Source organism: Nematolebias whitei, chromosome 9 (genome assembly GCF_014905685.2).
Source record: "Nematolebias whitei isolate Nwh7 chromosome 9, NemWhi1, whole genome shotgun sequence".
Lineage (NCBI taxonomy): Eukaryota > Metazoa > Chordata > Actinopteri > Cyprinodontiformes > Rivulidae > Nematolebias > Nematolebias whitei.
In genome coordinates, this window is record NC_056506.1 from 15,731,884 (window position 1) to 15,753,406 (window position 21,523).

Consider the following 21,523-nt stretch of genomic DNA (forward strand, 5'->3'; position numbering starts at 1 on the left):
TGGGGTCCTTCATGATGCAGGTGACTCTCTTCCTGCATCTAGAGGTGTAGATGTCTGTGATGGTGGGGAGACTGACTCCAGCATCTTCTGTGCAGCCTTCACCACTCTCTGCAAAGCTTTTCTTTCTGCAGCTGTGCAGCCTCCAGGCCACACGTTGATGCTGGAGCACAGGATGCTCTCCACTGCACACCTGTAGAAGGAGGTGAGGACTGAGCTTCCCAGACCAGCTCGTCTCAGCCGCCTGAGGAAGTAGAGTCTCTGATGAGCTTTCTTGATCAGGCTGGTGGTGTTGTTGCTCCAGCTGAGGTCGTCATTCAGGTGTACACCCAAGTACTTGTAGCTGGAGACCACTTCCACCGCAGATCCTCTTATGTTCAGGGGGGTGTAGATGTTTTTGTTCCTTCTGAAGTCCACAATCATCTCCTTTGTCTTCTTCACATTGATGTGAAGGTTGTACTTCCTGCACCAGCTCTCCAGGTGTTCCACCTCCTGCCTGTAGCTGGACTCATCATTGTTTGTGATGCATCCCACCACCACTGTATCATCTGCAAACTTTACAATGTGACAGCCTGGATGGTAGCTGCACAATCATACGTGAACATAGACCACAAGGAGGAGACACAAATCCTCACACTGACCTTAAAAATAGCCATAAATGACTATGACTTGGTCACTTTTACAGATGCTGCACATCTGTTGACATGGAGACAAGAGCAAAAGAGAAAAATACTTGCGCTTTCTACCCAAACCTACAGAACTTTGTCACTAGGCCTTACTCAGATAAACAGTTTGAAGAATTACAAACACCATCTTAAACAGGAGATTCACTTGTGTCCAACCAGTAACGTACAAAAATGCTTCAATTAATGAAAGTTTTTTTGTGTTGCATTCACCTTGGCTGAACTATGTGGTTGAGAAACCAAATTTTGCACATCTGTGTTGTGTTGGAGTAGTGTTCATATTTTTGTGAACGTTGAAGTTAAATTATTGATTTTACCTGAGTAGATGTAAATGGTGATGTTTAACTGTGTTCTGGTCAGCTCTGATGGCTGCTTCATTCAGAAAATGGTTCTGCTGGAGGTCTGCTGCATTCTGTTACACACTGTGGCAAGCCAAATGGACACAATTCAACTCATTTGGTTTAACTGATGTACAAAATGTCATTTCGTAATTTAAAACTCAGTACAATATGACAAACATTGGGCCATAAAGTCAAATTTTATTTTTTTTAAAGAATTATAACCTTAAATTAATTTTATGTGATTTTATTACAAAAATATATACTTACAATTTACAAACCAAGAAAAGAATTGCAAACAAAGTGATTCCAGTAGTATTTTAGTTTAAAAGGTGATGAAAAAGATGAGTGAAATGATACCAGGTCAATAATGTACTTTTCTATTTTAGTTTAGTGTGAATGGTGAGGAGTAAACCCTGGAAGTGACTACTTAAAGAAAAGCAGCAAAGGTTTACTGTATTTTCTGGACTATACGTCTCTTCAGTTATTTAAACGTGTATTTCATAAAGTGCAAGAAGAGCCATTTAATCTGGAATAACAGTAACACACAGAACAAACCTGGGATCCTGAACAGGATTAATTATCTTAACAAGCCAACGAGTCTGACAAGCAAGTTACCATCCATGGTGTCGCCTCTGAACAACTCCGCCGGGTGTTAACAGAAGAGGAACAACATCTAGTTGTCAAAATCTAGAGGGCCCTCTTGTGGCTGCAAATGGTAATGTTCACTCTCTGGTTCATGTCGGTATGAATGAACATTTAACGCGTCTGAAATCAGACTGCCTGCATGGGATCGAACGAGAGGAACACGCCGCTGGAGCCAAAGACTCGAATGTCCAACGTCCAACATAAAACCAACTTTACCACAGTGATGCGTGGCTGAATAAAAGGGGCAGAAAATCAAAGCTGAGGGGGTGTTTGTCCTTTCATGGCCGTCAAAGAGCAATAAAATCCCCGTTTTGCTGCATTCTGCATTATTCAGATACGAACTGCTCTGACATGTCTGCTTTGAGATCACCCGTTTGGGTCGGACGCGCACCTGAGTGCAGCGGCTGAACGTCCATTTGGGCGATGGATCACTTCCTGGCCGTATAGTCCCATCTGAAGCTTAACTGAACTTTATTTTACATCTTTCAAGTCCAGTCAGTTCGTGGTGAAATGGCAGCGTGCAGCTGGTGATGGTATGGCAATTCATATTGTCATATACAGTAATTGGATTTTACGGCAAGCCATGTTGCCATGTAATTGGATTGCGGCTGATCCGCTGACACAAATGCCCGACACCGACCTGGCCCGCCCATCCAGCACATTATCATGGCCCGGCCTGGCCCGAATTTGAGTTGGGTCGGGCTTCAGGCCCTGGTAAGAAATGACAGCTCTAAACAAGTGTTCTACCAAACACCAGAAACTTAATCAGCTGGCGATGGCAGCCATCTTCACTAGATGTGGCTCCAGTAGTTAATCAGTTGTACATGTACATGTAAAGACTTTTCTGTGAGTTTTAATAAAATTTGTCCAGAGGTTCATGAGATATTTTGCTAAAACACGACAGAGACAAAAACATAATCACCTATACTTTGCATTTGGGGAGGAAGAATAAAAAAAACAGAATACACTTGGTGTTGTTCCAAAACTTTTATTGCAGCTTCCAGATCAGACATCCCAAAAGTCCAAAACAAACAGTTGATCATTTCTACAGCAGTCAGCGGTTCTGACGGGCCAACAGTCACGTTTCTGTTCTTCTCCAGCTCAGCTGTGACCCACTGTACATTTACTCTCTGCAGTTACTGTCATCCGACTTTATCGGTCCTCTTTCGTGTTAGTAAAATAAAAGCTTATCCTGAAGTGGCACAACCCTTCAATCTGCACAGCTCTCTATGGCTTCATTTAAAACACAGCATTTTCTGAAAATTTAAATTAATCTTAATTCTCCCAAGTCCTACTTTTCATATAAATGTTCATTTAAAAAATCTAGAAGCTTTGTTCGACTAAAGTTTAAAAACCGTTCAAAGCGACACACAAAGAGTGAAGAAAAGACAAAGACTTCCTGCAAACAACTGGAACGTCTTACAACACATCCTGAAGGATTAACACCAAAAACCAGCAGGTTCTAACGGGTTCCGATACTTTAACCTGGTCCGATACACGATGAAAAGGAATGAAGGTGTGAGCTCGTGTGGATCCCTGTGACTTTACAAGGGTTCTGTTCAAAGGGAACGATGCTACAAATCAATTCCTTTAAGAAATGAGGAGCGAAGCAGTGGAGTTCTCCTCGACAGGAACCACTTCTGACCCACTGGACCCTGAACCTACAGCTGGCATACAGGGAAGAAAATAGCATGTCTGCATGTTCACAGTGACTTTTTTAACATAATGGTTCAAACTCAGAGTTGAAGCTCCATCCTAAAGGTCCAGACAACTTATTCTGTGCTCCTCTGATCATATATTCATAAAATAAAACCCAAAACGAAACACACACGGGGGGCGGAGCTCAAAACTAAAACTGTACATCTAAATAACTCACAGAAACATGTGATTGAAAACAATCACACGCACGCACACACGTGTCAGAGCGCAGCAGCCCTCAGACAGCAAACAAGCCGAGTGGCGACATCTTTGCATAGAATTCTGATTGAACATGTCCAACATTAGAATAAAGGTGCAGACTTAATTTGACTTGATGTAATTAAACAGGGTTTTGACCCCACCCCCCACCACCCTCCCCACTCTGGACAAACCTGCTGACAATGAAGATGTTCAGCTGGCTTCTTGTTCTGATGTTTGTAAAACCCGCACGAACAGATACTTTAAAATAAGGACAACAAACACTCTGAAGTACGACACGCTGCTCACAGTGAGGAAACACACAAGGTTCCGATAAAAAAAAAAAAAAACCACACAGTTAAAGATCACTAAAACATTTCTCACTTAAACATCTTACAGGAGGACTGAAGAACAGGAGAGAGCGTTGTCACGACGACTCGATGGTTTCCCTGGATTTGGAGAGCGGAGCGTGCTCAGATGGTGCTGATCCGTCAGCGGGTCTGCTCCACCTGCACCGCGAGCGCTGCTGCTTCTACGTTTCTGTGGGAAACAGGCCCGTCAGAACTCAAACATCTCTGTCATTTTTAAAGGTCTTATTACTAATTATCATACGACAACAAAGAGTTAAATCTTGTCATCTGGACAGTTTTCTTGGTAGAAACGTTTCTTCTTTCATCTGAAAACTTCATCAGTGAGGCCCACCAACCAGCTCTGTCGTATAAGTAGCACCTTTGTAAAGTGGTTCAAGCCAACCTGCTGTGGAATTCCAGAAACTCGCTTTTCACATGTAGAAAGGGACCATCAGTCTAACAATCGATCATCAGTGCATAACTAGGCCTGTCACAATAACAAATTTTGCTGGGCAATTAATCGTCTCAGAAATTATTGTGATAAACGATAATATTGTTTGAAATTTTACAGTAATTATCCATTATCTTTCCATCCATTATCTTTACCCGTTTGTTCCATTTTGGGTCACGGGGGTCGCTGGTGCCCATGTCCAGCCATCACTGTGCGAGGGGCGGGGGACACCCTGGACAGGTCCATCACAGGGACACATGGAGACAAACAAGACCAACAACCATTCACTCTCTCACTCACACCTAGGGACAATTTAGAGTTACCAATCAGTCTAACATGCATGTTTTTGATCTGTGGGAGGAAACCGGAGCACCCGGAGAAAACCCACGCATGCAAAGAGAGAACATGCAAACTCCACCCAGAAAGGCCCCCGTACTGGGATTTGAACCAGGGACCTGCTCGCTGAGAGGCAGCAGCTCTACTAGTTGCGCCACCGTGCTGCCCTTATAGTAATGAGTAATTGTCAAATTTATGAAGAAATGTTGGTTAATTTTTGTGTGTATAACTTTTTTTGACCACCGATGGCAGTATAAGACTGTTTGAACCGAAGGATGGATAGTGAGGGAGGGAGCAGCGTGTCTCTAAGAAAAATGAGAGGGAGGCCCTTTGATGTGACATGGGCTCTCTCTCCCTTTTTTCAGTTCTCAAAATGACGGCCACTCAGTGTGGTTTGAGCTCTTTAGCATAACATTTTTCACACAAAGCTTTTAATAAAAAATTTTTAAAAATCACTAAACAAGTCCTCAGCTTCTTTTTGCAGAGGAAAAACAACTTTTTACATGAAGGCACGGGTTTCAACCGTGAATTTTGGAGTTTCGACAAGACGGAGGTTTTTTCCCCGAGGTTAGCCTGTTAGCTTAGCTCGTAGCTTAGCTTCTCAGCTTAGCTGTTTTTAACGATCCAAAAACGCGATTTTGGGACGGTTAAAACAGATTTTAAAGAGAAGAGAGAAAGGGAGGGGTCAGTGAAGAGCACAGAAGTTGAGCATTTTGTCATCCAGTGTCTTCAGTAGAAAGAGAGACACGAAGGAACGATAAAACTGATAAATGAAAATGAAGTTGATCATTTTCATTTATCATGAGATTAATTGATTTATAGTGACAGGCCTATGCATAACAATCATTAAAGCCCTGATGGCCGCTTATTCACCGATACAGCCTGAGGACAACCGGGCCAAAATGGTTAATAAAAGTCCTGATGTAAGCTCGATCATACGTGGGTGTCAATAAACACAATCATTTGAATAATTTAAGTTTAGTACTAACAGATAGATGAGCTGAGATTCATCATATGAACTAAAGTGTTCGGACCATAGAGTTGAATAAGACACCTAGACAGAGCATTGGTCATGTGACTTTGTGACTCACTGGAAGGACGGGAGCCATAACAGGGCAAGAACCTGGACTTAGCATTGTTGTAGATATTGGCAAAATAGTCAACAGTAAGGGCAAATCATGTAAAAACTAAAAATTACTTAAGATTATATTAATATAATAGAATGTATATAAACTATCTAATATGTATAACAACGTAGAAATGTCACAAAGCTATGTGCACTACGGTTGTACCAAACAAAAAGAAAACAAGTCTCGTTTCACAAGTCAGCAGAGTTTATCTTATTTACCTCGATGTGAATGTGATCCCACCAGAACTGAAGCTAATAATTAACCACACGTAACCAAGCATCGCTCTTTTAAGCTCCACGTGCAAAACCTAGTAAGGAACCTGAAAGTTAAACTGGGTTTCTTTTTCAGAAACAGATCCTGTTTAACTCCTGTTTAATGCTAGGAAACGTCTTGTATCTGTGACTTTCCTTCCCTCCATTGATTACGGTAACATTATTTACATGAACGCTCCTACAAGAACCCTGCAGATGTTGGATGCTGTCTATCATGGTGCACTAAGATTCATAACTGGCTGTGATTATCGTACCCACCACTGCACCCTGTATTCACTGGTTAACTGGACATCATTAACTTCACACAGACTCTCTCACTGGTACATTTTCATCTTTAAATCACTTCTTGGTCTGCTGCCTTCATACATCTCCTCCTACATGTCTCTGTGTGAGTGCAGCTACAGCGTGCGCTCTCAGGACATTATTACCTGCAGTGTCCCCTCAGTGAGGACTGAACTAGGCAAAAGGACCTTCTACTTTGCTCCTGTTTCCTGGAATATCTTACAAAAAGACCTGAAGCTCTTGACCTTGACCTCTAAGTGGCTTCAAACATCTGTTAAGTTCATGGCAAAAACCAATTCAGACATGTTCCTGTTTTTAGTACAGTCGTCCCTCACGACTTTGCGGTTCGTTTATCGCTTTGTTTCATTTTTAATACCATTTTCTTTTATGTATTCTTTATACTTTATCTGTCCAGATGACCTGACTGAAAATTGTTGAATTGTATACCTGGATTATTGAGCATGGACTTTTTTTTTTGTTCCAACAGTTGATCTTTTTTCACCAAGCTGCTTGGCAATTGCCCCGTAGTCCTTTCCAGCCTAGTGGAGGTCTACAGTTTTGTCTCTGGTGTCTTTGGACAGCTCTTTGGTCTTAGCCATGTTAGTAGTTGGAGTCTTACTGATTGTGTGGGGTGGACAGGTGTCTTTATGCAGCTACCAACCTCAAACAGGTGCTTCTAATTTAGGATAATCAGTGGAGTGGAGGTGGACTTTTTAGAGGAGGACTAACAGGTTTTTGAGGGCCAGAACTGTTGCTGATTAGCAGGTGTTCAAATAATTATTTGCAGCAGTAACACACAAATAAATTATTAAAAAATCATACATTGTGATTTCCAGATTTTTTTTAGATTATGTCTCTCACAGTGGACATGCACCTAAGATAAAAATTTCAGACCCCTCCATGATTTCTAAGTGGGAGAACTTGCAAAGTCGTAGGGTGTTCAAATACTTGTTTTCCTCACTGTAAATAATAATAAATATACATTATTCCAGTACTGTTATGTAATACCCTTATATGTAACTTCTGAGCTGTGTGTGTTATTGACCGACTCAGATCTAGTTTAGATAATTACTTATAAAACATATTGTCCTTATTTACCTTCTACTTCTAGTTGTTTTACATGATTGTTAAATGAAGTTAACATTAATTATCAATTCAATTAATTTATTGTAAAAACATTACAAATAATTAGTGACAGATCCAGTTGGGCTTGTTGATAAGAGTTTCTTTGTTGGCTGAGAGCTGTGAGCGGAAGAGCATCCTGTGCTCCAGCATCAATGTGTGGCATGGAGGCTGCACAGCTGCAGAAAGAAAAGCTTTGCAGAGAGTGGTGAAGGCTGCACAGAAGACTGTTGGTGTCAGCCTCCCCACCATCACAGACATCTACACCTCCAGATGCAGGAAGAGGGCCACCTGCATCATGAAGGACCCCACTCACCCAGCACACACACTTTTTGCCCCGCTCCCCTCAGGAAGGAGGTTGAGAAGCATTAAGTGTAGAACCACTAGACTGAGGAACAGCTTCTACCCTGAGGCTGTTAGACTCATGAATCTCTAACCAGAATAAGGTGGGGTTTGGGCTCAGTTCCTGAATAATTTGGTCTTCAGTTCTTGTCTCTAACTTCATACGTTGCACTCCATACTCTTTAATATCTACACGGAAAATACATGATCCCAACTTATCATGGTCCTAGCCTCATGAATAACATGTTTGCAACCTTATTAGTAGAATATTGACAAGATCACAGATTTATTACGCTTAAAATTTACTTTGCCACTTTAATAAAGTGTTAGGAGTAAATTCTTGCAGTTTCAGATGGCTTGTCCTTCCTGTTGAAGAATGAGCCGTACTCGTTGGCACTCGATGCCGTTACAAAGTTTGTTTGTCTTCAAATGACCCGGTTTGCTTAACTTGTTCCAAAAAGTTGGGAAAATTAAACAATGTTTCATTTACCATGAGCTGATTAAGGTTTAGTGTGTTTATCCAACTGGTTAAGCTGCTGCTCCAGCTGACCATACCATAGAACCACAGCTGTGTCAGAGAATGTCTTCAATACACGCCCCCCCCACCCCCCACTATCTCTGAACTCTAGAAGATCAGAGTCTCCTCAACATGTAGTCTGCTCTGACTTAAAAGCAACTGTCTAATGTATAACCGGCACCTGCATGCATGATGGAGTAAACAAAAAAATGTGAAGTATTTCTTGTTTATTTTCCAAAGGTATGCTAAAATCGTAGGGACAGATGTGTTGGTACGCTTAAAGAATTAGACCTGAGCACTGCAGACACTGCAAAGTTCTCTTCAAATCTGTGATTATTATTTTTATTCTCATGCAAAACCTTGCAACGACCTCAGGCAATGTCTTTTGAGAGGATATCCAACCACTTTCACTAATCCATGGTTGGGTCATGAAGGCAACAAGTCCGTCTGTCTATCTATCCATCCATCCATCCATCCATCCATCCATCCACCCATTATCTTTACCCGCTTCTTCCTTTTCAGGTCGCGGGGGTCACTGGTGTCTATATCCAGCAGTCACTGCGCAAGAGGCGGGGGACACCCTGAACAGATTGCAAGTCCATCACAGGAGCACATAGAGACAAACAAGACAAGTCTGGGAAGGAAATCTATCTATCACTCTCTTTCTGGTGGATCCCAGGGTGTTCCCAGGCCAGACAGGATGGATAAACCCTCTAGTGACTTTTGAGTCTGCCCCAGAGTCTCGTTTAAAAAAAGACAAGCATTACGCCATTGTCCCGTCGCCCCTGAAGGTTTTGAATGAAATGTTTTTAAGTTTTCTAGATAAGCGTTTGTCTAGACTGGAATTGAACAGGAACTGGAAGTAAACCTTAAAATTTTGGTGCAAAATATTCAAATGGGAATGAGTAATAGTACTAGTTGTAAGTAGGGTGGCATGGTGGCGGAGATGGTAGAGATGTTGCCTCTCAGCGAGAAGGTCATCGGATCAGATCCCGGCCAGAGACCTTCCTGGGTGGAGTTTGCATGTTCTCTCCGTGCTGCGTGGGTTTTCTCCTGGTACTCCAGTTTCCTCCCACAGACCCAAAACATGCATGTTAGACTGATTGGTAACTCTAAATCGTCTCTAGGTGTGAGTGAGAGAGTGAATGCTTGTTTGTCTCGTTTGTCTCTATGTGTCCCTGTGATGGACTGGAGATCTGTTCAGGGTATCCCCACCCCCCTTCTCACATAGTGACTGCTGGACATGGGCACCAGTGACCCCCGCGACCCAAAAAGGAAGAAGTGGGTAAACACAATTGAGGGCTACAAAATGTCATTTTATTGGCTGATTTCTGACAGGGAGGGGTGGGGGTTGCAGGAGTACAAAAGCGAGGAGAAAAATATCAGGAATGCTCTCAGAGGAAGTTGTAGCATCAGGAAGGAGGAATCTAACAAAAGCACAGGAAATTGGCCATGCAATGGTACATCTGTGAGCAGAGACAGTTTTCTTTCTGGAAAAACACCAACTTTTCAAACACGCAGGAATGCTTCAAGTGTGGCGAGCAGGATCCTGAGTGTGAAAATAAAGAGCTCTGCTCTGCATTTAGGAATGTACAGTACGCTCTACCATTGTGAGATTTAGCTCTACAGAGGTCCCTTATGACTCCCTTCCAGCATAAAACTGTTGTAATCTACTCAGCTAAAAGTATCCATCAAGTATAATATCAGGTATTTAAAACCTAATCAATCAAAACTGAATCAAACATCGTCTCATCACTGCCATGTGTTCACTCTACAGAAGCAATGACTGAAAGCTGCATTTACCTGTGGGCTCATCTTGATTCTGGACCTCCATTTCTGCTGTAAAGAAACATGCACACAAAAATTAGAACAGAAAACACTACTCTGCTACATACAGTAAACCACAAAACTGAGTCCAGATGAATGCAAGCTCAGGCCTCCTCAGCTTTGTCTGCTTCAGTTTGAAACATCTTCTGTGAATGATTTAACTTAATGGGAGAAAAAGACAAAACATGTCAAACACTCAACACCAGTAAAGTAAGTAACTGAAGTAAGTACCGTATTTTCCGCCCTATAAGTCACAGTTTTTTGCATAATTTACATGCCCTGCGACTTATACGCCGAAGCGACATCAGCGTTTCCCTAGATAACTTGCCATGGCGGGGCGCTCATCTAGTCTGTGATTTTTGTTCGGGGGGGATGGGGGGTGCAGATGGAGATACGTCCTAAGCAGCGCAGTGCGCAGTTTAAACCAACAGTTTTAGATGGGGGGTGGGGGACACAGAGACAGTCGAGCGCCGTTTGCACCGACAGTTTTAGTGCAGGGTGTGTGAGATGACAGAGACATCTCAGCCACGCACTGTCTGAACAGACTGTTTTTGTTTTGTTTTTTGGTGGTGGGGTGGTGGGGGCTGAGACAGACGTGCATCTGAGCCGCTGTTTGTACCGACAGTTTTCGAGTGGTGGGGGTGCGTTCAGCATGAGGGTTCAACATGAAGAAAGAGGCTGCCTTTAGCTTTTTAGCTAGTGCACCTGCATTGCGAGCCGCTAGTTTAGAGTTACGTCAGTGCTGACAGGTGGGTGGGGGTTGGGGTTCGATAGATGGGGCACTCGGTTCTGTTGACGGGGCGGGGCGTCCCCCTTGTATAATGGTAGGGGAAACACTGGACATATTTATGGATTTTTCCCCATATTTATAAACCAATTTTTTTTTGGCTGAGATATGACTGTTTTCATTCATTCTGACTGAAAAAAAAATATATATATTTAAGCAGTACCACTTTCAGCCACTTGATGGCAGCAGAGTAGTAGTAGCAATATGGCATGCAGTTGTATCATGTAATAAATAGGTAAACGTGGCTATAATGACAAATTAAAAAAAGATCAACACAAAAACAACTGGATTTTATTTATTAGACTTTATTTTATACTTTCTTGTTTTTTTCTTGAACTTTTTTGCATTTACCATGTCCTGGATGACTGAGAATCTTCACCAGCTATTAATGACACAATCTGCCTTCCATAGTGCCACCATCTTCGTTCTGCTCGCTGCTTAGACCGACTGCCAAATCAGCTGCACCGTTCCATCAAAATGCAGCTAATTTGACCAATAAAGTGCATTTATTAAGTAAAAGTTCAACTGAGACACACCTTTGCTATAATTTCGAGCAAACAAACAATTGTTTTTAAGTGTTTATATTGTTAAATTCTTGTTAAAGTCCTCCTGTGCACACTCCCGCGGCTGCCATTTGGCAGCCCATCGATTTTTGGCACAACACCGGTCCACATTTCTGTGTTCTCAGCAGTGACGCATAACAAACGCGATGCGTCAGCAGCGACGCATAATAGATGCGACGTATACGACGAACCGACATATTTATGGATTTTTCCACTTTATTAGACAAATATGGACTGATGCGACTTTGTAGTGAACCAGATGACCTCAAATCTACCAGATGGACAGAGACTGTTATTTTCATTGATCTGAATAAGTCTGGGCCATCTGATGACTTTCTTTCTTGAATTAATCAAGCAGAAAAGACAATTCTTTATAATCATTACTGTCTTACAAATGTTTTGATAATCAAATTGTGTTAGTTCACTCAATGCTTATAGGTTGAAAAGAACTACTCATCTTTATTTTACATAAACAGTAAGTAATGATTTTTATTCCTCATTCCAAGAAGAAATCACCTGAATAAGCATTCCTTGATTTTCTGTCTGAAATGAGTCAAGTCGTAAGTATGTGAAAGGTTGGTTTTCGGTCAACTAAAATGTTTACCGAGAAAAATGTCATGTTTAAACTTTTTCAGAAGATTACCAAGAGTTGACTCCACGAAGTCTGCTGTTGCTGCAATAATCTTTTCTGTATGTGAAAACAAATTTCATTCTCTGACCTCGACTGTTGATAAACACCTTACGTCAAAACCACTCCTCTTTCTGGTCCTTCCACGAATCAGAAAGCTCTAAATTGAACAGGAAGTCGACCCAAATAAAATGTGGCAACTTCCCAGTTCATGTCAGATTGAGATTGAGATTGAGATTGAGAGTGCAGCCGGTTCTGAAAGTTTCAGAGCAATGAAGAGTCCAAGAGAGCAATGAAGAATCCAGAGGTTTTTGGGATTATAATTCTGTTTTGAGCTAACTACGCACGACTCTCTGAAGGTTTGGTAGTTCTCGACGGAGACGCTGAAACGAGTCAGAAAGGAACTACTCCGACGCTGATTCATCATCAACAGGTAGATGGTTCTATTTTGACCAAGTGTACCGTGAGAAGCTGAGATCGGACGGAGCGTGCAATTTCTGGTTAAACAGATTAAATTTCCCTCACATATTTCCTCTGTAAGATAAATCTCAATTTACTCTTAAACTCACCTCTCTCTCATAAATCAGTGCAGATATTTTTAGAAATATCTGAAGCAAAGTCCTCAAATCACCGCCGAGTGATTTGAAGTTCATTATTTGTGAAACTGTCTGTTATTATTTTCATATTTTGCCAAATTAATGTAAATGTTTGATGTTAAACTTTGATTCTGAAAATAAATGATTCCATTCATTTGATGGGTCAAAGGTAATAACGTCTCTTGTTCGCATTCCTTTAAATTCAATGCACGGCATTACACAGTCAGAAAGATGAAGAACTCGTGAAAAGTATGCATAAATATATATCCATATATTTGTCATACAACAAGTGACACGTACCTCACGTGACTCACTACAACTTATAGGGCGGAGCGACGTGTACGGCGGAAAATACGATAAGTGAAGTACGTACATAAGTAATAAGTAAATAAAAAATAATGAAATTCTTTTTTCTTAGCTTCAAACCAAAACCATGCCAAACATGCCATACTAAGAAACAGATACTAATAACACCCACACCAAAATGGTTCTTTCTTTAAGTTAAAGGAGTACCAACAAAGAACTGACCCTTCTGAACTGGATTCAGCTCCAACAGTTCACTTATTACTACTGTTAAATGTCAATACCGGTGAAAACAAGAGCACTGCATACCGTACATTTTACACTTGTCGACCAAAACTCATACAACAATACAGCAATCAATAGCAATGGCCAGAAAATCAAAGAGCTTGTACAACATTTGACCTTGATTTGCCGCTGGGGTGATGAAAATTGTACGTGTCTAGTGATGATGCATACGTGTATGAAGTTTTTGAATTACCTTGAAGTTATGGATGGGACAAGAGAAAGTTTACAAACCTATGTAAAGAGACTATACCATAATACATCCTTCTTTCAACGGGTATACAGAAACATGCCTTATAAACACAATAATGTTTAATGGATATCTGCACAGTTCCTTCACATTTTCATTAAAAATGTAATTTTTCTCCAAACTTTAAATTCCAGATTTATAAATCAATGTTTTTTTGCAACATTTATGGCAGATATTTCTGCTTATAAAGTGCGGCCTATTTATGTAATTTTTTTATTTTCTTTTTAAATTTAGCTGGTGCTGCTTATATTCAGGTGCGCTCAATAGTCCAGAAATTACAGTAGTCATCGTCTTCTAGCCGCTCTGCCCACTGTAGTCCTTAAATGCCATAAAATCAGACTTGAAGTTTTCTTTACGTACAGAGAGTGACGGGTCCTGAAGAGCCAGCTGAATGGCAAGAACAAAGTCAGTGCCATCAACATGTCTGCAGTGCCAGTCATCAGATACCCAGCTGGTATAATAGCCTGGCCAACAGAGCTATCAATATGAGGGCAGCATGATGGCTTAGTGGTTAACACTGATGCCTCACAGCAAGAAGGTCCTGGTTTCAATCCCCAGGTTGGACCAGGGGTCTTTCTCTGTAGAGTTTGCATGTTCTTCTCACATTTGCATGGGTTTTCTCTGGGTACTCCCGATTCCAAAAAACAAAACACAAACTAACAAACAACAACAACAACAACAACAACAACAACAACAACAACAACAACAAAACATGCATGTTAGACTGCCTTCAGGCCCAGGCCTCCCTTGTAAGAGAGATATTTGATCTCAAAGGGATTTGTCTGATTAAATAAAATATTTGATTTTGATGTTATTTATGCTAAAAGCAGACAATTTATTTAATAGATAGAAACTTATTTTGTTAACAGAAGGATCAAAGCTAAAACGTGGCAACCCAACAGTTTTGAATACTTTGTCTCACCTGCTTCCGTTTGAACCTCCATTTCTTCTTCTGGAGTTTCCTCAGTCTCAGCTTCATATGTCTCCTCTTCTGGAGGCGTTTCCTCCTCTTCAGCTGGCTCCTCAGTGGTTGCCTCTTCTACAGAGGGTTCCTCTGACAGGGCTTCCTGCTCCTCAGCCAGCACCTCACCAAGCTCCTCTAAAAGAGAAGCCTCCATTTCTTGTAATTTCTCTATTTCTTTTAGATTGTCCACAGCTAAATCTATAGTTGATTCCTCCTTTTCAGCAACATCTTCTGAGAGGCCTAGTTCCTCTTCCTCCTCTTCTACAGCTGCTTCCTCTTCAGCTGCTACTTCTGCATGTGCAGTTGCCTCCTCCTCCTCAGCTCCTTCTGTAGGAGCTTCTTCTTGTTCAGCAACTTGAGGAGCAGCACTCTCTTCTTTTAAAGTCTCACTGATCTCCTCAAATGTTTCTTCTTCCTCAGCTGCTGCTTCTTCTAGCCTTTCCTCAGCGGCTGGTTCATCTGCAGCAGGAGCCATCTGAATCATTTAGAGAAGGAAAAATATTCATCACTTTCAAGAAGAGACACGAGAGCAAAACCACTGGGAAAATAAAAGAACTCGGAAAATAAGCATTCCTCTGAACTTGAACTACTCAGAAACGTGCTAAAATTCTTTCATGACAACTGAAACTAACATAATCTCATTCCACCACATGTGGTGTGTATGACAAATAAATCTCTCTGACTCTGACACTGAGCATGTATGTAAATTTTCATACATTTTCCAGAATCTTTCAAAAGCTTAAAAAACAGAAGTAGTAAAACTTGTTTCTACAACTAGAAAGTAAATGTTTGTCGTAGAGCCTCAGTTCTGAAAAAGTTGGGCTGTTGCATAAAATCTAAGTAAAAATATAATGGAATTGTTTGCAGATCTCATAAACCCACATTTTATTCACAATGAAACATAGTAAACGCAGTGTTACCTCTACCATTACACAATTTGATTCAGTTTATTTCTATAGCACCAATTCAGAACAGAAGTCGTCTCAGGGCACAGAACAGAAACATTCATATACATAAAATCAAATAACGATATTTCTCTAAGGAGCCAGCAAATCGCTTTGAGTTTTCTCTTCGTCACAGTCTCCCATCCTAAGCGAGCACAGATGCAACAGTGGAAAGGAAAAACTCCCTCATGAGAAAAAAAACCTCAAGCAGAACCAGGCTCAGGACTAGTGGCCATCCCCCCCCCCCGGACAAATGCCTGCACTGACGTAGCGCAAAGCCAGCAGCGTGCAATACAGATGTGCTAGCTAAACAGTAACAGAGGTAGTGCTCAGTTTTCCTCACGCTGAGTCATTTTTGTTTAACCTCCTAGGACCTGGCATCCACATATGCAAGAGTCCAGGTCTTAGGAGGATAAAAGTACAATTTCTTAGTTTAAACATTTATGCATCTAAGTTCCATTGTGAATAAAATATAGGTTTGAGAGATTTGCAAATCATTAAATTCTGGTTTTATTTACATCTTAAACAAAGTTTTCAAAATTGTGGTAGGAATTTAAAGAAGCATTACAAACACAAGACCTTGTGTAAAGGATAGGTGATGAGACAGAAATATAGCTGTTTGAAAAATAAGAGGCTAAAGAACATAAAGCTGATTTTGTGTTCTTATGCTGAAATCCTACATTAAGGTAAAACATCACCAGTAGTCAATGAAATCACTGCAACAAAATAAAAATACTGTACCTCCTCAGCAGGAAGCTCCTCCTGTTCAACAGGAAGCTCCTCCTGTTCAACAGGACGCTCCTCCTCTTCAACAGGAAGCTCCTCCTCTTCAACAGGAAGCTCCTCCTCTTCAACAGGACGCTCCTCCTCTTCAACAGGACGCTCCTCTTCAAAAGAAAGCTCCTCTTCAAAAGAAAGCTCCTCCTCTTCAACAGGAAGCTCCTCCTCCAGAACCTCCGGATCCTCCTCCATCACCTAATATGTCAAATACCAACCACATATCAACTGTGTTTCAAAAATCAATTGAATATTGACAACACCTTCGTGCCTGCTCCGATCTCTCCACTTTTAAGAAATAACTCAAAACCCTCCTGTTTAAAATTGCTTTTAATGTTTAAATTTGCCCTTTTTAAATGTTTTACTGTGTTTTTATGCGTTATACATGGTTGATTTTATTTTTATTCATTTTTTAGCTCATGTAAAGCGTCTTTGAGTATTTAGAAAAGCGCTATACAAATAAAATGTAGTATTATTATTATTATTTATTTCTTGTGGAAGTTAACTCCAAGTTAGACTACGAACTAATCCTCTACTCTAAATGTACTTTTCCCTCAATAATACACAGTTACAATGGGATATTTTCTAGTTTCCCGTATATTTGCGGGAGTGGTGGTGCATAGATTAGAGAAGGTGGGCCTGTGATCGGAAGGTCGCTGGTTCGATTCCCCATAACGACAACATCAAAATGTGGGTGGGAAAGGTGAAGCACCCACACCTGTCTCCATCCTCATTTGCCCCACTCTGGGCCCTTGAGCAAGGCTCTTAACCCCCACCATCTGCTCCCCTGGGCGCCCTGGATGGCAGCTCCCTGCTCCACACAGAGGGCTGTGGTAGCTCAGTGGCATGTGGTTGATGAAGGAAGGACATCAGGCTTAAAAACAATTGTCAAGTCTTCATGGGAGTTAATTCGCTGTGACAACCCCTGAAGAAGGGAGCAGCTGAAAGAAAAAACTAAACAATGGTATATTTTCTGAACAGAGCACTTTGTTCTCAGACTGCAGGTTCATAAGTTTTTTAAAATAGAATGGGAGGTAGAGCTTTTAGTCATCGGGCTCCTTGCTTGTGCAGTCAGTTTTCAGTTTCCGTCTGTGACACTGTCTACATTTAAAACTATGGTAGGCTTAAGATTTACCTTCTAATAAATAATAAATAAATAATAAAATGGCTTAGGTTTCCTGAGCTATCCCTTAGTTATGCTACTATAGACTAAGACCACTAAAGGACAAACTGACTACGTTTCCTCTCTCTGCTGCTGTCTTTACTTATTCTCCTCTCTGTATTTATTACTAAATTATGCTGTCAGTACCCTGTGTTTTTCTGCACATAGAAACTAGACCAGGAACAATCCCACTGAGTTTTTGTGTTTCTTTCCGGTCTTATAATACTGCTTTTGAAAGGGTCAACAGCACTACGTTTCTGGGGATACACATGGCAGATGACATCATCCAGTCCACAAACACCACTGGTCCTAACATAGAAGCCCATCAGAACCTCCACTTCATGCAGAGACTGAAAGGCCAAATCCAGTCCTTTGTTCATGACAAGTTTCTATAGGGGAACCAAATAAAATATCCTGGCCCACTACATTCCTGTCTGCTATGGTAGCAGTTTTTTCTGCAGGCAGGTATACTACAGGGAGCTGTTATAGATTCAGGGAAGATCATTGTTGCCTCTCTCCCATCTCTAGCACATATCTGTAAAGACAGATGTGTAAGAAAAGCTACAAAAATCATGCTAGACCCTGTCACCCATTCCATCACCTCTTTGCTCTCCTACCCAAAGACCAAGCACCTACATACCTGAACTTTAACAATAAAATGTTTATCTTGTATTCCAAGCGTGTAGCAGATTACTGTTTTTTTTAAAGAACAATTTAGATTATTGTAACTTTATGATAGTTTGAGCTATCATAAAAATACTAATGGTTTCTGAAAGCTGAGAACCTGCACTTCACAGCCAGCCAATATAGGCTTATTATGGCAACCTGACTCCTGATGTTGCAGGAAGTCCATGAAACAGCCCCACTGTATCCTCCTCCCATACACACAGGGCATGAACAGGTGAGACCAGCCAGCTCTGTCAAATGCCAGAAATTTGGGTGTCCCACTCCCCCTTATGCAGGACAGTGAGAGCAAAATTCAGGACTGTCCCACTCAATCCAGGATGGTTGGCAGGTATGATATTGTTTAATGATAAGAACTAAACCAGCATATGCAGCGCCTCATTGTGAGAGACAAAGAGGCTGAGCGAGCTCCAGTTGAGACACTGTCGCCTTTAAGGACCTGGAGTTTTGTCATGCGCACAAGTTGGACATGTCTGTAAGAAGACAACGCTCAGAACACAATAATCTTTAAAACACAGATTTTAGATACAAAAGTCCCGGGGAGGTTGGGGCGCAGTGTGAAAGAAAGGGGTGACAATGTATCAGTTCTGGTATTTCCCCCAGCTGCAGTGAATTGAGTCACATGTGAAAACTTATGTTTAATACGTAAACATTTAATAATTTATTACATGTCATCATAGGCAAGACAAACAGCGATTCCAAAGACTTTTGAGGGATAAAACAAATCAAGGAGCTCAGTGTCCCTTGCCTGGACATGGGTCATCGGGGCCTCACCCTGGAGCCAGGCCTGGGAGTGGGGGCTTGTCGGCGAGCGCCTGGTGACCAGGTCTCTACCCATGGGGCCCGGTTGGGCTCAACCTGAAGAAGCAACATGGGTTTGCCTTCGTATGGACTCACTACCTGCAGGAGGGGCCATACAAGTCAGGTGCATGATGCCATGAGCTGTAGCCAAAAGATGGGACCTTGACGCTCTGACCCTGGCTTACCAAATCTGGCTCTTGGGACATGGAACATAACCTCTTTGGCAGAGAAAGAGCCTGAGCTTGTGTGTGGGGTTGAGAGGTACCGACAAGATATAGTGGGTTCACCTCGATGCACAGCACAACCTCTAGAACTGACCTCCTTGAGAGGAGCTGGACTTTATTCCACCCTGGAGTTGCCCATGATGAGAGGTGCAAAGCTGGTGTGGGTCTACTTTTAGCCCCTCCACTTAGTGCCAGTGTGCTGGAGTTTTCCCCAGTGGATGAGAGGGTAGCTTCCCTGCACCTTCAGGTGTGGAGATGGGCTCTGACTGTTTTTGTGCCTATGAACCAAATGGCAGAGTATCCAGCCTTCTTGGAGTTCATGCTTGGGGCGCTGTAAGGTGTGCCAGCTGGGAACTCCTTTATTCTGCTGGTGGACTTCAATGCCCACGTGGGTAATGACAGTGTGACCTGGAGGAGCGTGATTGGGAGACATTGGGAGGGTGAGAAGTTCAGTTATCTGGGAGAGACTCAGCGTAAAACAGCTGCTCCTCCACATCAAAAGGAGTCAGTTGAGGTGGTTCAGATATCTGGTAAGATTGCCCCCTGGGTGTCTCCCTAGGGAAGTACTTTGAGCATGTCCAACTGGGATGAGACCCCAGGGAAGACCCAGAACACACTGGAGAGACTACATCTCTTGGTTGGCATGGGAACATCTTGGAGTCCTCCCAGAAGAGCTGGAAGAAGTGGCTGTGGAAAGAGATGCCTGGACCTCCCTGCTCAAGCTGCTGCCCCCGAGACCCGACTTCAGAACAAGTGGATGATAATGGATGGATGGATGAATGGATACATGTCACCACATTTGGTTAGGGTAGCGAGGTGTCTTCCTTGGAAAATAGTCCATGAAGCACTGATTGGTGCTCTCACCTGCAGTGGACAGTGTATGATGAGAACACTGTGATCACCCAATGTGTTTCAGACAGCACAACCCGCCCAGCTCTACTCTGGTTGTGTCAAACTGTGGGTCTGGTTCTCTTTATTTGTTGAAAGCAGCCTCAGTTTAATCCCAGTTTCATCATTACATTAGATGACTTTAAAAAGACTGCAACAAAACAACACGTTTCTTTTACCCGTTTCATTTTTAAAATGTTCAAAATTACAGAAATCCATCGCGATGACAGAACTTTAATCCGTGTTTATTTCACTTGGTTGTCCACTGGACAACTCTGAGGGGAGATCAGGCTGTCCGAGATGAAAATAAGTAATCTTGGACAACTGTAAACTGCTTATGTTGACCCCTACACAGTGTGAATTTTAGTTGAAATGACCATTATTATCTGTGGACAACGGTTTATGCTTAAATCACAATCAAATGAAATGTATTATTGGTGCATCCCTGAAACAAGAACACCCCAAAGTGACTGCTAGTAGCTGAAATTAGTTCTGCTGAGAATTAAATCATGAACACCCAGTACTATACAAACCTCGGAATACTGCATAGGTTCTGGTTCTGGTTCTGGTTCTGGTTCAGGCTCAGGTTCTGGCTCAGGCTCAGGCTCAGGCTCAGGCTCAGGCTCAGGTTCCGGTTCAGGTTCAGGCTCAGGCTCAGATGCTAGTACCTCAGCAGCTACTTCAGGATGAATCTCTAAAGCAAAGAAGCAGAGAGCTGTGCTGTATTTTCACACACGAGTAGAGAACCACAGATATACACTCTGCTCTAAACACAATGGACCACTGAGGCCAACTTCTTTCTGTTTGATGTCGACTAAAAACATTTTGATTTGACATCAACACATAAATATGATACAACAGAGCAACATTTCAGCTTTAATTTCCAGGTGTTTACATCTGGATCCAATACACAGCTTAGAAGGTAGCATCCTTTGTAATGCAACTCTTTGGAACATGTGACTGACAGGTGTTTTGGTTGCCCAAGTAACTTCTATTACATTCATTGTGCGAACAGTAAAAGTGAAGAAATTTACTTCACGGTTTCAATAAAATAGGACATCAACACAATATGTCAAATCAGGTCCATTCATTTATCCATTTCCTCTTTGTTTGTGTTGTGGTGATTTCCAGAGTCAGCAGACGTGAGGCGGGTGCACACTGGACCGAACAGTACTCAACCATCCACTCTCCTAAAGTCACTTAATCTCAAAATTAACCCAACATGGATGTTTTTCAGTGTCTAACAGTCAAGGCTAACAAGATATTCAGAAAAGGCTCTGAGTAAAACAAAAAGTATAATAAATTATTTTAAAAAGTCAAATTAATTTATATAAATATAAAAAATAACCCATGTTTGATTCTATTAAAAACCTGTTTGTGTTTTCTATGTAAATGCTGCATATTCGAGGAGTTCTGTGTAAAATGAATTAAATTAATCAAAATAATGAGAAATTTTTGTAAAGAATTTCTTCTAGCCGG

The 21,523-nt window shown here is 41.7% G+C and overlaps 2 protein-coding genes across 4 annotated transcripts in view; both read right to left on the minus strand.

Moving 5' to 3' along the window:
• Positions 1-3,784: 3,784 nt before the first annotated feature.
• On the minus strand, positions 3,785-20,640 carry LOC119414964 (cytochrome c1). Of its 3 annotated transcripts, XM_037682085.1 has the most exons (6): positions 20,578-20,640; positions 16,407-16,483; positions 16,250-16,367; positions 14,523-15,039; positions 10,168-10,200; positions 3,785-4,102 (listed from the first exon to the last, which is right to left on the minus strand). In XM_037682085.1, the coding sequence occupies exons 1-6, from the start codon at positions 20,590-20,592 to the stop codon at positions 4,095-4,097; spliced, it is 768 nt and encodes a 255-aa protein (XP_037538013.1). In that variant the 5' UTR covers positions 20,593-20,640; the 3' UTR covers positions 3,785-4,094. The 3 variants fall into 3 exon arrangements, with proteins under 3 accessions (XP_037538013.1, XP_037538010.1, XP_037538012.1); XM_037682082.1 differs by having other exon boundaries at positions 16,250-16,483; XM_037682084.1 differs by lacking the exon at positions 10,168-10,200 and having other exon boundaries at positions 16,250-16,483.
• The window catches only part of LOC119414892 (aspartyl/asparaginyl beta-hydroxylase), a gene marked incomplete at its 3' end in the record, with an annotated part of 42,411 nt that continues 41,513 nt past the window's right edge, over positions 20,626-21,523 (minus strand). The window contains exon 7 of the mRNA XM_037682011.1: positions 20,626-20,738. Coding sequence (XP_037537939.1) covers positions 20,626-20,738 — 113 coding nt within the window. The remainder of the gene's footprint in view (positions 20,739-21,523) is intronic.

Bases quoted from the DNA above. Each gene is read 5' to 3' on its own strand.
- LOC119414964 (XM_037682082.1), bottom strand. The intron at 15,040-16,249 runs GTACAGTATTTT...TAAATGATTCAG, and splicing joins AGGAGCTTCCTGCTGAGGAG to ATGGCTCCTGCTGCAGATGA. The intron at 10,201-14,522 runs GTGAGACAAAGT...TCTTTACAGCAG, and splicing joins GGAGGTTCAAACGGAAGCAG to AAATGGAGGTCCAGAATCAA.